The following is a 14904-nucleotide window of genomic DNA, read 5'->3' as shown; positions in this document are numbered from 1 at the left end:
GATGCAGCAGTGTCCTTGGCTGCATCCGAATTGCAATTGATTCAATTAATCCACGCTCGTTTGTTTTGATTTTGAGGCGCATGTGACGTGACGATTTACGTTTAATTTCGCACAGCATTGTGGGTGGTAAAATACAATTTATTTCCTGAAGGCACGCATCTGATCCATACTGCATGAAACCCGGAAGTCCATACTGAAATGTTCAGTATACTGAGGTGGACCCAAAAAATGCACACTGAATGACCACGAGAGTTCAGTATACTGAAACTCCATACTGAATAGTACGTACTGCATACTGAACTGTGGCTATTCGGAAACGGCCCTTCTTTTACATAATGAGACTACAGGGAGACGACTATCTACGGTGAGCCTGAAGGGACAAAATAACATGAGATTAAAAAGGTGAATGCTTTAATTACAGATGTATTGAGCGTTATATTAGTATGTTTGACTGTGAATAGCTCAGTGTGCATGTGTGTTGGCGGTGGAGCGAGTGAGGAGAGAGAACGGAAGTGTGTGTGTTCGGTCGGTGTGTGCTCGAGTGATGCTATTGGCGCCGGGGACCCGAGCGGCGTCAGAGCAGAGACGAGTCAGCTGTAGGAGCAAAGTGTTCGTGCAGCCGGACTCTCCGTGTCTGCTTACGACCTGCTGCTGCTCAGTTAAAGTGACGGGGTTAGCCCGGCCCTGGAGCAGACCAGTAAGTCTCCCCCCGACGCTCTGACCACGGTCGGAACGCCAAAGCAGGAAAGGTTAACAGCAGCGTAATGACGTAGAGGGTAGAGAACAGAAAAATGAGCCACAGTGAATCAAGTCTTTTTAATTCTCACTTTTTCTTTCAGAACTAAATGCAATAAACGTCTTATTTTATACATTTCTATGAGTCATATACATCCAGTTACATCTTATATAAGAGTTAAAACGACAGTTTGAAATGAGACGCCTGACGCCTCCTGAAGCTTTAACATGACGAGGATGTCGATTTCAAACATCAGACGAGCAGAGGAAACTGCATCATGCACTCAGCTTTGAAGTGTTTCTGATATGTTAACATCCTTCATCCTCCTCTTGACTTTCTCCAACATGTCCCTCATCTTTACTTTCCTCCTTTCTCGTGTCTTCTTCTGCAATATTTAAAGGTCACATATTCTCCTCTTCTTCAGTTTAAATAAGTCTCAGAGCTCCTCTAAACATGTGTGTGAAGTTTCTTGTTCTAAATCCACTCTGATCCTGTATTTGATCATGCCTATAAACCCCTCTATTTCAGAACAGGCTGTTTCTGTGTCTGTACCTTTAAATATGTAAATGAGCTGTATCTGACCACGCCCCCTCTCTGGAAGGGCTTGGGTGTACTCGGGCTTTCTCTCTCCATGTCCTCTTGTTTACGGTGAGAAGGCAGACTCAGAGGGCAGAACAAACACCTAGCTGTGGGAGTGTCACCCACCTGGGGGAGGGGTTACTGCCCCTTGTGATGTCATGAAGGGAAAATCTCCAAACGGCCTGTTTGAGCACACATTTTCTGAAAAGTGGAGCAGGGAAAAGACGGAGAGGATGGACTTTTCTCATCACTGGGGTGTTTGTAGGAAGACTAGAGACACATATTAGAGTTAGAGGAACATGGGGAAGAGGACTTTAAATATGTGACCTTTAAATTATGCAGAGTGTCTCTCAACTCTTGCAGACTTCTGTGAAGACCCTCTGGATTAATTTTAATAATGTTTTAGTCGAGATCCTCTCAGTGACGTCCTGCCTCGTCTATTCTCCTGCTTTCTGATCAATTTGCACGCTGATTGATTGAAGACTGAAGGCTGAGTATCTGACCCCACGCGTCAGTCTATGTAGTGAGAGAGTAATGATATGATTGGATAACGTGCTGGTTCATCTCTCAAAAGTCAAAAACCTTCCTTAACGTGCTGCTCACTTTCCTTATGTTGAACTTTCCCGTGCTCGCTCGCTGAGGATTAAAGAAAAAGCTCAAATTTAACGTCCTCTGCTCGATCTTCCCACGCCGTTTAAAAAAAACCTCAAAAACATTCCTTAAATACTCAGTCACAGAGGTCAGAGGTCAGTTTGACCACAGCGGAGTCAGGGAAAGCATCCTCAGGTCAGGAACCTTCACGAGCTGCAGTTCACCCAGACAGCCAGCAGGGGGCAGCACCTGCACAAGTCTCAGTGATGAAAGGTGGGTTTCAGGGGACCTTAAATCTTTGCAGGTAAAATAACTCAAATATTTTCTCGTCTGATGTTCCTTTAATATCATCAGTTATCTTTGTTATTGTCATTTGCATCCTATAATTAAGTACTTTGGTCTGATGATCTAAACGCTGAGATCAAATCGTGCAGGAAGAGAGAGATCCAGAGAGAGTAAGAGTCTCCATCTTTATCTCTATATCTTCTCTCGTGTCTTTGGCTTCTGTTCTTGAAATACAAAGTTCTTCTTCTTCTTCTTCTTCTTCTTCGTCTTCTTCTTCATCCGTCTGAGACACAAAATGTGTTCGTGGTGAGTCTCTGGTCCAGACTCTGAGGATCCTGTCGCTCTGGTTCTGCCAGTTCAAAGGTCCTAGAGGACTAGAGCGTTTCGTCCTAGAGGAACGTGATCTCAGTCTCCTGGTTCTGATACGCCTCCTCCTCCAGCTCACAGGACAGCTGGTCCATCCTGTGGAAGGCCAGGTAACCCTTCTTACCTGCACACACACACACACACACACACACACACACACACACACACAGGTAGATAAAGGATTAATAAAAGTATGAAAGCATGTGAATACATAAAAACTATAATGATGTTTGTACCGAAGGAGAGGACGGTCTCTTTGGCAGCGCTGCGAAGATCTTCATCCTCTGATCGCCACAGATCTGCGATGTGGTCCACGCTCTCTGAGGCCTGACACACACACACACACACACACACACACACACACACACACACACACACACACATGTTCAGAGGTTGATAACCTCGGCGATTAAAAGAATGGAAGAATTGAAGACTCTGACAAACTAAGAGTGTGTGTGTGTGTGTGTTTGTGTTTGTGTGTGTGTGTGTGTGTGTGTGTGTGTGTGTGTGTGTGTGTGTGTGTGTGTGTTTGTGTTTGTGTGTGTGTGTTTGTGTTTGTGTGTGTGTGTGTGTGTGTGTGTGTGTGTGTTTGTGTTTGTGTGTGTGTGTTCTCACCCTGAGGCATTTCAGAGCCAGACAGGATCCGTGTTGGATCTCAACGTCGGAGCTCTTCAGACTCTCTGTGTAAAAAACGACAGCCTGCAGGAGAAACATGACGACAGACGTGACTCATGCTGCGACTTTTTCTGTATGTTAACAAATAAACCGAGACAAGCTTCTAACGACACATTCACAGCCCAAAGGTTAAAGGTCAGGGACTAAATAAGCTGAGGGGACACCTAGCAGATAGCTAGCAGCTCCCACCTGTCACTCAAAGAGGCCACGCCCCCTAATTCTAAATCACTTTTAGACTCTAGTGGACACTGGAGGAACTGCAGCTGTAAAGTTGGACATTTTAACATGGGGCTCTATGAGGACTGACTCACTGCAGAAGACAGACTCTAGTGGACACTGGAGAAACTGCAGCTGTAAAGTTGGACATTTTAACATGGGGCTCTATGAGGACTGACTCACTGCAGGAGACAGACTCTAGTGGACACTGAGTGTAATAACAGTTTGTCACAGACTTGTTACCTTGCTCCTGAAGGTCTTGCAGCCTGCAGCTCTGCACAGACACCCAGCAGCAGCTTTACACACTTTGTGGTTGGAGTCGATCTGCAGGGCGGCTAGAGTCTGCAGCGTGCATCCAAGAGGGAGGAGCTCTGAGATACCCCGCCCCTTTATTTTATTTAAAGCCCGTCTCCGTTTGGGGCCCCTCAGGGCAGACAGGAAGTACTCTGAAACACAACAGGGATCATATAATTCAGAGTACATTTAATTTAACCACAAAGACAGTTTGATATCTGTTCTGGATTAGCTCACTTTTCTTTTCAATTTGCAGACGGAGGAGATATTTTATCTCTTCAGCCAATATTCATGTTTGAGACGGATTTAAGCAAAGACTTGAACCATAAATGAACTCGTATCGTTTTGAACCTTTCTGGTTCTTATCGTCTTCATTAATCATTAAACTCCACCCGCCTGCTGATTAGAGTCAGTTGGACTTTGTTTCACACAGATGAATATGTAAATATTGTTTTGTTTATTGTGTCATGCAAACCAACAGCAGACATCAACAGAAAGCCACATGAAAAGGAGAGGAGACAAGGGAAGGAAAGGAGGTAAGGAAGGAAGGAAAGAAAGAAGGAGGGAAGGATATGTTTATGTTGTTTGTTTACATCCGATTAAAGATGAATCAAACTTTATTGATCCTTTAAGGAGCTCTCACACACACACACACACACACACACACACACAAAGACACTCTGTTTGGCAGTGACAGATGGTAGAGATGCCTTCAAGCTGGAATTTCTGGAACGTTCCCAGACTGTTCCTCGAATACACACACACACACACACTCACAAGCAGACACACACTCACGTTTACTCAGGTCAGTTTTTGGGCACAAAGTTAATTTAATTAAAACCTTCATATACAACTTGTTTAAATTATAAACAAGAATACATCCACTGTTAGTCCATGCTTCTCTCCCTCTACAAAAAAGGCTAAAAGGCACAAAAAAACACTTAATAAGGATAACATCCTTATGTTTAACACGTTTCCTCAGAAAAATCATCTTTTTGCAAAAGGACAGTATAAAACTTTATCTCTGAGCGCCTCAAACTAAATTCTGTTCACCTCCATTGTTGTGCAAAGAAGAAAACTAAAAGAGTGACGTCTGAAAACGTGGTCAAAGAAAACCGAAGCGCTCTGGATACCAAAGCTGACTGATTAGTGGAGGTGTGTGCAGACCCTGTGTAGATATCGTCTGTACCTTCTCTGGAGAGACGAGAGATGTGATCTCCGAGCCCCGTGATGTTCCAGCGTTTCAGATAAACGGACAGCTGGAAGAGAGAGACTCTGTCGGGGCTGCAGAAAGGACGAGGAGCGGGAACCGTCCGACAGACCGTCTGCAGCTGCTGCCGGAGCTGAGAGAACACTGAGGGGAGAGGAGGGGGCTTCTAGGTCATCTGCTGCAACTTATAATGCTGCATTAAATACTTTTGCCTTTGTAAGCCTCTTCCACTGCGCTGTACCTTTCTCTGACTGCCCGGGCTGCTTGGCCTTCACCTTGTGTGTGTAACGTTTCCTCAGCGTCCTGCAGAACGTGTCCGAGCTGCAGCAGAAAGGAGAGCTGCTGTCGTTCACACACTCGTCCCAGAACAGCAGCACGTCCCTCGTTCTCTGAGGCTTCGGCAGGACTGAAGGAGAAGAAAAGAACTCGTTCATATGCACGCTGCAAATGATTAACTAATAAAACTTCTATCATGACTTGGACTGGCATTAGATTCAGGTCTTTACTGACTGTCTTTAGCAGAGATGTTGTCGTTCCTCTCCAGAAGCAGACCGCTCACTCGGTCCAGGACTTCAGCCTGCAGGCTCGTCTCCTCCAGCAACTCCCGTCTGGACGGAGGGAAGTCCGTCGCTCTCAACATCTGAGGAAACATCATGAAAATCTGTCAGACTTAAAGAGGACATACTCCACCTTTTGAAACAGTCCCCTGTGGTCTAAATGAAACATCTGTGCTGCTGTGCTTTGGTCAAAATATGAACATGAATCAAGCACCAGAGGAGGTCTGTGACCCTGTATAAACCAGCTCTCTCAGAACGCTCCGTTTTGGTGTGTGTGTCTCTTTAAATCCAATGAGCCCACCCTGAGTTTTCCCCGTAGACATCACTCCTCTGTAGCGAGAATAAAAAATGGCAGACCTGCTCAAAAGTTTTTTTTCTAGGCTGGGGGTGGAGTTCATGGGTGGAGATACCAGGGGAGGGGAGGAGATTTTTTTTTTACCAGAACCCCACTGTGACATCACAAGGAGAGCACATTAGAAACAGAGCATTTTTCTCTGTGTTGTAAGACTTATGCAGACCACAAACAAAGGACTGGATGGGTTTATTTCACATTTTGTGGGTCAGTAGACACTCAGGTTACTCAAATATATGTTCAAAAACACTGTACAAGTGGATTTTTCACAGTATGTTCCCTTTAAACAAGCAGGTCTGAGGATGGAGATGGACAAAGGACATGAACTACAATCATTCATGTGATGCCATCAAGTGAGGCTACTGCTAAAACCCTGAAAAACAAACAAACTCTAAATCAACTGCAATACGTTAAAAACAAAATAAGTCATCATATAAGATCACAGAAAACATATCAAAGCTTTTAGAAACGTTCTGCACCTGGAGCAGGATGCAGCAGATATCCAGGTGAGTCTCCAGAGCCTGGTCAAGACCCCAGTTCCCAGAAGTCAGTGGGGCAAAGGCCAGCTCCTCCTCTGAAGCTGATTGGCTCCTGGTGGAGAGGAGGCCCAGACTCCTCAGAGTGCTCTGCTGGAAGGAGCTGATGCTGCCGAGACGGAGAGGAGAGGTTCGTTATAAAACTTTAAAACCAGAGCTTAATTCCCTTCTGTCCGTCCGTGAACTCACCCGCTGTCTTTAAGCCTCAGGCTGCCCAAACAGGAAGTGTCATCATCAGCGTTGAAGTCATGGGACAGGAAGTCAAAGCTGCCCAGGACTTCCTCCACGGCGAGCGTTTCCTCTGACGACGAACTCTTCAGCAGGGACAGGTTGTTCTGACGGAGAACACAGGTGCGAACTATTACGACAAGTCACAGTTTTTAAACTTTCAGGTGAGTAGAAGTACACACGGTACCTTCAGTATCATAGCCAGGTGTGTTTAAGTACCTTCAGTATAGTAGCCAGGTGTGTTTAAGTACCTTCAGTCTGGTAGCCAGGTGTGTTTAAGTACCTTCAGTATAGTAGCCAGGTGTGTTTAAGTACCTTCAGTATAGTAGCCAGGTGTGTTTAAGTACCTTCAGTATAGTAACCAGGTGTGTTTAAGTACCTTCAGTATAGTAACCAGGTGTGTTTAAGTACCTTCAGTATAGTAACCAGGTGTGTTTAAGTACCTTCAGTATAGTAACCAGGTGTGTTTAAGTACCTTCAGTATAGTAGCCAGGTGTGTTTAAGTACCTTCAGTCTGGTAACCAGGTGTGTTTAAGTATCTTCAGTCTGGTAGCCAGGTGTGTTTAAGTACCTTCAGTATGGTAGCCAGGTGTGTTTAAGTACCTTCAGTATGGTAGCCAGGTGTGTTTAAGTACCTTCAGTATGGTAGCCAGGTGTGTTTAAGTACCTTCAGTCTGGTAGCCAGGTGTGTTTAAGTACCTTCAGTATGGTAGCCAGGTGTGTTTAAGTACCTTCAGTATGGTAGCCAGGTGTGTTTAAGTACCTTCAGTATGGTAGCCAGATGAAGTATCTGGTGGTCGAGCGCTCTCATCTCTTTCTCTGAGCTCTTCTGGTTCTGTAAAGTTCTCTCCAGCTCTGAGATCAGGGCTCCCAGTCTGAGTGACTGTGCCCTACGCTGGGCCGCGCTGGGTCCTGGCCTCCCAGGGGGCGGAGCATCTGTGGTGGGTGAGGGAGGGATCACAGCTGGAGGTGAGGGCGAGACAGGGACGGAGTAGGACTGACACTCTGGAGAGTCCTGGAACGAACATCAAAGAGTTTGAAGACTGGTTGTTTATTGTTTTGGGTAATTAAAAAGCCAACTCAGTAAAAGTCTTCAAAACCGTCAAGATGATTCAACACTTTAAACGTAAAACAGTCCATGTTTGTCATTTGCTTGTATTTGACTTAAAGGCAGGGTTGGTCATATTCTAAAACTAGCATGATTTTGAAAGTAGCATTCCCTCAGTGCTCCGTCTATGCCCCCCCCCCCCCCCCAACCCAACTGATACAGATGACGGATTTTCTTTGTTCCTTTTTCAGAGAACATGAGTTATTAATTTCTGTCAGGACCTAAAGACAATTTCAACCAGAATCTGAAAAAGTGGATCTGGAGGACATTACCAACCCTGCCTTTGATACCCGACTCGTTGAGGATGTTAGTAAAGGTCCAGATGTTGATGAAGAAGATCCTGCAGGTGTGTTTTTTACCTGAACACAGACGGAGTCAGCTCTCAGCGCTGCGCTGCGGGTTTCTGCTTCTGGTTCAGTCGTGTTCTTTCTGAGGATGTCGGGAGTGCTCGACCTGCACAACACACACACACACACACACACACACACACACACACACACACACACACACACACAAACATGACATTAAAATAAATCAGTCTAGGTGAAATCATGACCCGCAGCAGTTTTCAAGTGTTGATGCTCACATGTGGAGGGCGAGCAGAGATCCTGTTTTACTCTCTGCAGGTGAAGACAGAGTATCTAACACACTCCACTCCTCCTCTCCGTCCTTCTCCTCTCTCCTTCTCCTCCTCTCCTCCTCCTCTTCCTCCTCCACAGACGCCTCCATAGACCCCTCCTCCTCCTCCAGGGACAGGTGAGTCTGACTCCCCCCCAGACTGGTGCACTGACTGTGACTGGAGGGGAAGCTGTGAGCCCGCGTCAGACTGTGGAGAACAAGAAATAAATCACATTAATCTATCTCTAAATATATATAACGATTAGGGCTGTCAGCATTACTTCTGATTGGCCAGCTCTCTGGGAGCCTTCCTGAGGGGGGCAGAACGCTGCAGGGCTGCCAGGGGAGGGTTGCTCTCCAGGTCTGGGAGAAGAGAGTCTATGTAAGAGGTTTCAGCTGCTTACATAGAGGCTTGAAGCCGTCTGGAGAAATTCTTGGTTTCATATCGGGGAACAATGGCGTGATTTACAGAACAAGGCGTTTAGCGCCCTCTGCAGACTCATCCTGGGATTACTCCAACATACGTTTACCTCATGATCTGACACTTTGACCACGTTTAGTTTGGACATCCTGCATTATGACACTATATGAGAGTTTGAAATGGGGATCAGCTGAACAGGTTTTCTCACCTGAGCATGTAGGGGCTCTGAGGGCTGTGGTTGGGTGTCATGGAGGTGTGTGAGGGGTTGGACAGGTAGCTGATCAGGGACACGCCCCCTCTGTTGTGTCGACTGTTTGGCAGCAGAGACGGGAGCGAGCCATCTCCATCCTTCAGCTCTCGAACCATCGACTGAGGAGGAGGAGGAAGATAACCTTCATCATCAGTGAAATATGACTGACATCTTAAAGTAACAGCTGTATAAGCTCCTACTGGACATGCAGCGTTTACTGTTCACTCACTATGAAGTATTTCTCGGAGAAGGACGGCGTGCTCGGGGCCGTCCAGCTGTAAACGGAACTCTTCCTGCTGGACACAGACTGTCTGCTGATGGAGAGCGGCCTTATCTTCTCAGAGCTGTCGAAGGGGCTGAACACACACACACACACACACACACACACACACATTTATAATCACTGAACAATTACTAAAAATTATAGTTTCTGAGCGCCCCCTACAGGCCTGGAGGACTTCTGTTGTGATGTCTGGTAGTATGCAGCGTTTTCTTTTGCATGTGCTCTCTGTTCTTTGTGTGTTTATGTCCTTGCAGCATGTTTTTTTCATGTCGGCCTTTTGCAGCATGCTTTTTTAATTTGCAGCACATTTCCCTCGTTGCATTTGTTTTAATTTCCATAATTTCTAAAAAATTTAAAAAATGTTCTTCTTGTTTGGAACATTGCAGCTTGTTTGAAATTGTTGGCCAGCGTAGAAAAACAAGATGTTTTCAGACATTTAGTCTGATGTTGCTTACAGGTGTTTATACGAAGCAGAAATCTCCGGCTTATTTCTAATTTGAAGGATCAACAGAAGTCTGTTGTGTCTGGTTTTGTTGTGTTTGTGTGTTAGCGTGTTAGCGTGTGATTGCGACAGAGTTTTACGTGTGTTTTAAGAATCCATGAAACGTCCTCCACCTGGCTTCTCTAAACCCTGAAATGTGATCTGTCACGGTGCAGGGGCACGGCACAGACCAGACCGTGTGTGAGTGTATTTGTGTGTGTGTTTTACACTCGATATTCAGTGAGCTGCTCAGTGACAGCTGGCTCAGGTTAGAGGCAGAAAGTGAGGAAAATAACAATATGAGAATCTGCAGAGTGGCTGGAGGGGAATCTGTAATCATCTAACACAGAATTTGATTATTTTATGTGTTTTAAAGGTCCAGTCAGTGAGATGTGTAGTGAGTGAAATGATAAAGTGAGCTTACTATATGATCAGACATTAAGGAAACATGCTATGTTGAAGTGCTGGCTTCTCTGACAACAATGCAGCAGCCAGTATGTCCTCCTTCTAACTTTAGATTCTGGTCCTGAATGCTCTGGATTTGTTTGGACCAGAGAAGGTAGGCGGTTTTAAGACACCCCCACACGGGGGTTTGCCAGATATGAGAGCAGCTATCAGGTCAAATCAACAGGTGTTGCAGCGATGGAAGTGGGCAAGAGAACTGGTTCAGATAGAAGTGATTGTACCCGACCTAAAAAGCCTCTGCATGTTTCTAATAAGCTCCACGAGCAGAAACGTGCTCAAACTAGGATCAATATTGGAGATGATTTTGAAAAATGGAGAGAGGTTAGAACGCAGAAAGGTTTACAGACCGATGCAGAGCTGACTAAACACTGAAGCTTCAGTGTCCACCACATGGTAACCTGCATGAGTAGCGACTCTAGAGAGGAGGGGGCGGGGGGAGACAGTGTGAATGTGTTTCTATCTCTGCAGGTATCATCTCTGTAAGGTGGAAGGGAGGCACAATAAAAAAGCACGGGAGGAACAAAAGGAGAAACATATCTCGTCTAATTTTCTGACTTGATATTTCTCCCGACATGTCATCATTCCCTCTATCAACTCTTCATCCTTCCTGTTGGAGAGGCGAGTGTGCGGTGGGTTTGTGGACCAGCTGTTCTCATCGTTCATGTGAGTCATCACCTGATGACACGAGCACAGGATAAAGCGAGGGGCCGCATGTCCGAGGTCGACACTAAAGGTCAGAGGACACCTGCTCATATTTCACACTACAGATTTAATTTCCTGAGCTCTCCATTCACCTATTCCCTTGTCAAATCAGCCACGTACTCTACCTGTCTCTGTGGGAGTATCACTGATTTCACTCTGTCTGCTTCGACATTCATCAACCTTACCTTCAAATAAAACTATAAGCCTGATGTCGTGGCTTTCTTTGCACATTCACCCTGATGTAAAAATATAAAGATGAGGTAGTGACAGAGACTTTAATGTGTGTGTGTGTGTGTGTGTGTGTGTGTGTGTGTGTGTGTGTGTGTGTCCGTCCGTCCGTACTTCCAGGTGACCTCCAGCTGCAGTTTGATGGTTCCCAGCTCCGTGATGTCCACCAACATCAGCTGAGGCCTCGCCACGAAGAAGTCAGCGCTCGCACACGTCACCATGCCGACCAGCAGCCAACCCAAACCCTTTGCCTCCGATACCTGCAGATACCAGATACCATAACATGAACTTTAACTTTAACTTGGTAACATGATAAAGAGATCGGAGCTCACAATTTTATTTTTTTTGTGTGAGATAGAGCTGAGTGTCATCGGCATAGAGAGTGTTAGGAGTTAACGATGGGTCTCTGGATGATTTTAATGAAAACATGATGGGGCCCGGGACAGAGCCTTGTGGAACCCCACAGGTTAAATTTAAAGGAACATTGCTTTAAATTGCCAGTCAGAGTTTGGTGTTAGATACAGAAGGAGTGTGTACGTGTGTGTTTGTGTGTGTGTGTGTTTGTGACCTTTATCTCAAAGTTTTGGTGTAAGTGCGGGAGGAAGACCATCTCCTCCTCGTCCCACGACTGCGTGTCGTCTGATTGGATCCTTCCTCTGATCCTCCATCGCTGACGACCCAACCGCACTACAACCTGGTCGCGTGACATCATCAAGACATGACATCATACTCTTGACTTAAAGCTGTGAATGATAAAGTTTGTTCACAGTCGCCGATTAGCTCACCTCGTATTGGTCTCCGGGGCAGAGCCGAGCGAAGCCGATCAGACCTGAGAGAGAGAGAGAGAGAGAGAACATGTGTTTAATGTTTAAAAGTTAGCGTGAAGCTGATAACATGCTCATAAACTGTGAGTGTGTGTGTGTGTGTGTGTGTGTGTGTATGTACCCTTCATTTTGATGTGCAGCTCTCCGAGGAGGATCTCTAACTCTCCCTCCATGGCTGACATGTCCTGCAGCGAGGAGACGTTGGGTAAGAGTAGAGTTTAAGAAGAAGTCAATAAATCTGTTTTATCTAAACATGTCACTTTCTCGGTGAAATGTTTCACCTTTTTCCATTTCCCAATAGAGGTCAAAGGTCAGTGTCACCTTCAGAACAATGAAACTGGAGCTGTTAAAGATTCTCTGTTTTATTCTAAAGGACTATATGTTTGTTTTTGGTCTCTCTCCTCTCTCTTTCACCTGACTGCTGTGAGCTGAAGGCTCGGAGCTCCACTTCACAACAAAATCAGCTGTGTTTGGCTTAATCCTGTTTAAACCAGTTCACAGAACAAGCCACGAGCTTCTGAGGGCGGCTTGAAAAACGTAACCTCAATCCAAACATCACTGAACGAGTTCACACCTCAGCAGCCCGAGACGGTTTATATCTCTGAAGTTTTAAAGATGTTTGATCAAAGGAGAGTATTTAAAGTAGAGCCTGACCGATAATATCGGCTGATATTAGCATATCCAGTGACTATCGTGTTGGCTAATTTGATCTCAGATATAGCAGTTCTCTTTCACCAGCAGAGGGCGCTATATGGATCACAACAAGCATCATCACTCTGCAGAGTGTCGAGCAGTGATTCATGTACATGCTCAGTTACTTTCCAGCTGAGTGACCATCTTGTCTTCGTTATGAATCTTTTCCACAAGTATTTGAAAACTGCATTTGAGGGATCAACAGAATAAATGTGTATTTCTGTATTTATCTATCTCTACAGATCGGATATAGAGCTAAGAAAGATATCGGCCGTTTTATCTGTATCAGATTATGTTTCCTCCCCAATATCGATATCTGTATCGGCGCCAAATATCCCGTATCAGTAGCACCCTAGTTTAAAGAATCAGTTTTTCATTAAAAGAACATCTTGTCGATTCTCATGTCTAAATTATCAATAGATTAAACTTTATTGACTTAGTGGAAGTCACATTAAATTTGTCTCCTGGTGATGAACACATAAAGAACAATTGTGGCAGAAAATTAAACAAATGCTTCAGATTTGCTTTCTGAGACCGTCTGAAGAGAATGACCTTCTATCTAAACAGACTTGAATGATAGGATGGCATTAAGTTCTGGTCACAAGAACTTCCTTCAGGTCAAAATGTGGTCAAAGGTTTCTCTTTGTTTTGTACACAAATCAAACACATTCATTTGATCTGCAGGTCTGTTGTTCTAAAAGGTGAAACACATTAATACCCTTTTCACACATACGGAAATCTCCTGAAAAACTCTGGAGATTTGGTTACCCGGAGGTAACGCAAACAGCCGCATTTTTCACGCGCACTTTACCCGGAGTTTCTCCGGCCAGACCCCTAGTATTTTATCCGCAGAATATCCGAGTGAGCTGATGTCTGAAAGCGGCCGAATATAGAGAAGAGAGTCATAAGAGAATGACGTTTATATACAGTGACCGGCTAAAGTGTCTGCACGCGACCACTACGATCTCCGTGCACATAATTAAACGGCTGCATTATGTTTTCTATTCATCAGTATGTTGTTCTCCTCTCTTTTGTGGATGTTGTCATTCCATTGGATTACACATTGACATAAAGGTAAATATTCTCATTATAGCGTCGTGTAGCAGACTCTGTTGCTTCGGCCGCTACTTCCGAGTTGTTTATTTACATCACGTCTTACGTTGGGAAATCCCCCGACCCCCCTCCCCTCTGACAGGGAAAGTCCCCCGCTGTGAGGAGCATATGTGAACGGCTAGTTCGGGAGAATCTCCGGTGAAGTCCTCCTGTAAATATCTTGATATTATCCGGAGTGCATATGTGAAAACGGCTTATGTGAACACATGTGCAGCAGGTCAGAGGTCACTCATGACATCATCGCCTGTATGAATGATGAATGACTAAAAGTCAGAGTTCAGCATCTGGCATCCTGCAGCCTCATTCTGAGACGGAATCTGTTTCCAGCATTTCATGAAAGGTTATGAAGCAGTAAAATGATGCAGAATGATGAACAACTTTTATTTACTTCTTGTCCTCATAAGTTAAAAGAAAACTGCAAAATGTTGTTGATACATTTCTCTCAGTTGTGTTTTCTTGCAGCAACTCTCTACAATGTTTAGAATTTGGACTGCAGTACCCATTTTAAACACTAGGGGTCAGAGTTACATACTGCTCCTTTAAAGTGTCTTTTCATCTCTTTCAAACTGTTTGTGTCGGTGTTTCCTTCGGTGTGAAGCAGAGAGATGTTCACAAAGAAAATGTGAACTACAAGTATGAATTCTGCTGATGTTGCAAAAATTTAGCATTTTAAAGACAACAGAAACATTTCAAAGTGTGTTTGAGGCGAGCCAGAAACGCAGTCAGACCAACAGACACATGTTTCCCTCAGCAGAGCTCCGGCACTCTCCGCTGACAAACCAAATAATCTGAGAGTGAGTGATGTCTCCGCGGTGATGTTTCAGTTTGCAGCCGCAGGACGAGGCTCATTAAAAGACAACTGAGGACTCATTCATCCTCTCCATCTGTCCGTCTATTAACCTCTGGTGCTCCTTGCTAACTCACTGATCCCTGCTCTATGATTCTAAACATCTCTTTTGCACGTTTCCTTCCAACATTAAAATGTTTCCCTCTGATGAACACAGACGAACATGAGCTGAGAAGATGCACACAGACCTTTTACGACCAATCGGGTCGAGTGTTTCAAAGAGGAGAGGTCATGACCTCTGTCTGT

At 45.0% G+C, this 14904-nt stretch overlaps 1 protein-coding gene across 4 annotated transcripts in view; it reads right to left on the bottom strand.

Annotated features, from left to right (window-relative positions):
- Nucleotides 1–1674: 1674 nt before the first annotated feature.
- The window catches only part of ripor3 (RIPOR family member 3), a 42259-nt gene continuing 29029 nt past the window's right edge, over nucleotides 1675–14904 (bottom strand). For all 4 annotated transcript variants that reach the window (XM_061041778.1, XM_061041780.1, XM_061041777.1 and 1 more), the window contains 18 exons: nucleotides 12127–12190; nucleotides 11967–12010; nucleotides 11750–11875; nucleotides 11296–11441; nucleotides 9252–9378; nucleotides 8981–9141; nucleotides 8320–8559; nucleotides 8093–8186; nucleotides 7389–7640; nucleotides 6587–6732; nucleotides 6341–6506; nucleotides 5463–5592; nucleotides 5194–5358; nucleotides 4932–5096; nucleotides 3692–3894; nucleotides 3173–3256; nucleotides 2794–2884; nucleotides 1675–2681 (listed from right to left, as the gene is read on the bottom strand). In XM_061041778.1, coding sequence (XP_060897761.1) covers nucleotides 2581–2681; nucleotides 2794–2884; nucleotides 3173–3256; nucleotides 3692–3894; nucleotides 4932–5096; nucleotides 5194–5358; nucleotides 5463–5592; nucleotides 6341–6506; nucleotides 6587–6732; nucleotides 7389–7640; nucleotides 8093–8186; nucleotides 8320–8559; nucleotides 8981–9141; nucleotides 9252–9378; nucleotides 11296–11441; nucleotides 11750–11875; nucleotides 11967–12010; nucleotides 12127–12190 — 2505 coding nt within the window. In that variant the 3' untranslated portion in view covers nucleotides 1675–2580. The remainder of the gene's footprint in view (nucleotides 2682–2793; nucleotides 2885–3172; nucleotides 3257–3691; nucleotides 3895–4931; nucleotides 5097–5193; nucleotides 5359–5462; nucleotides 5593–6340; nucleotides 6507–6586; nucleotides 6733–7388; nucleotides 7641–8092; nucleotides 8187–8319; nucleotides 8560–8980; nucleotides 9142–9251; nucleotides 9379–11295; nucleotides 11442–11749; nucleotides 11876–11966; nucleotides 12011–12126; nucleotides 12191–14904) is intronic.

The sequence above is a fragment of the Labrus mixtus genome, chromosome 7, assembly GCF_963584025.1.
Source record: "Labrus mixtus chromosome 7, fLabMix1.1, whole genome shotgun sequence".
Classification (NCBI taxonomy): domain Eukaryota; kingdom Metazoa; phylum Chordata; class Actinopteri; order Labriformes; family Labridae; genus Labrus; species Labrus mixtus.
Note: the sequence above shows the minus strand (reverse complement) of the source record. Positions and strands in the feature narration are given on the sequence as shown.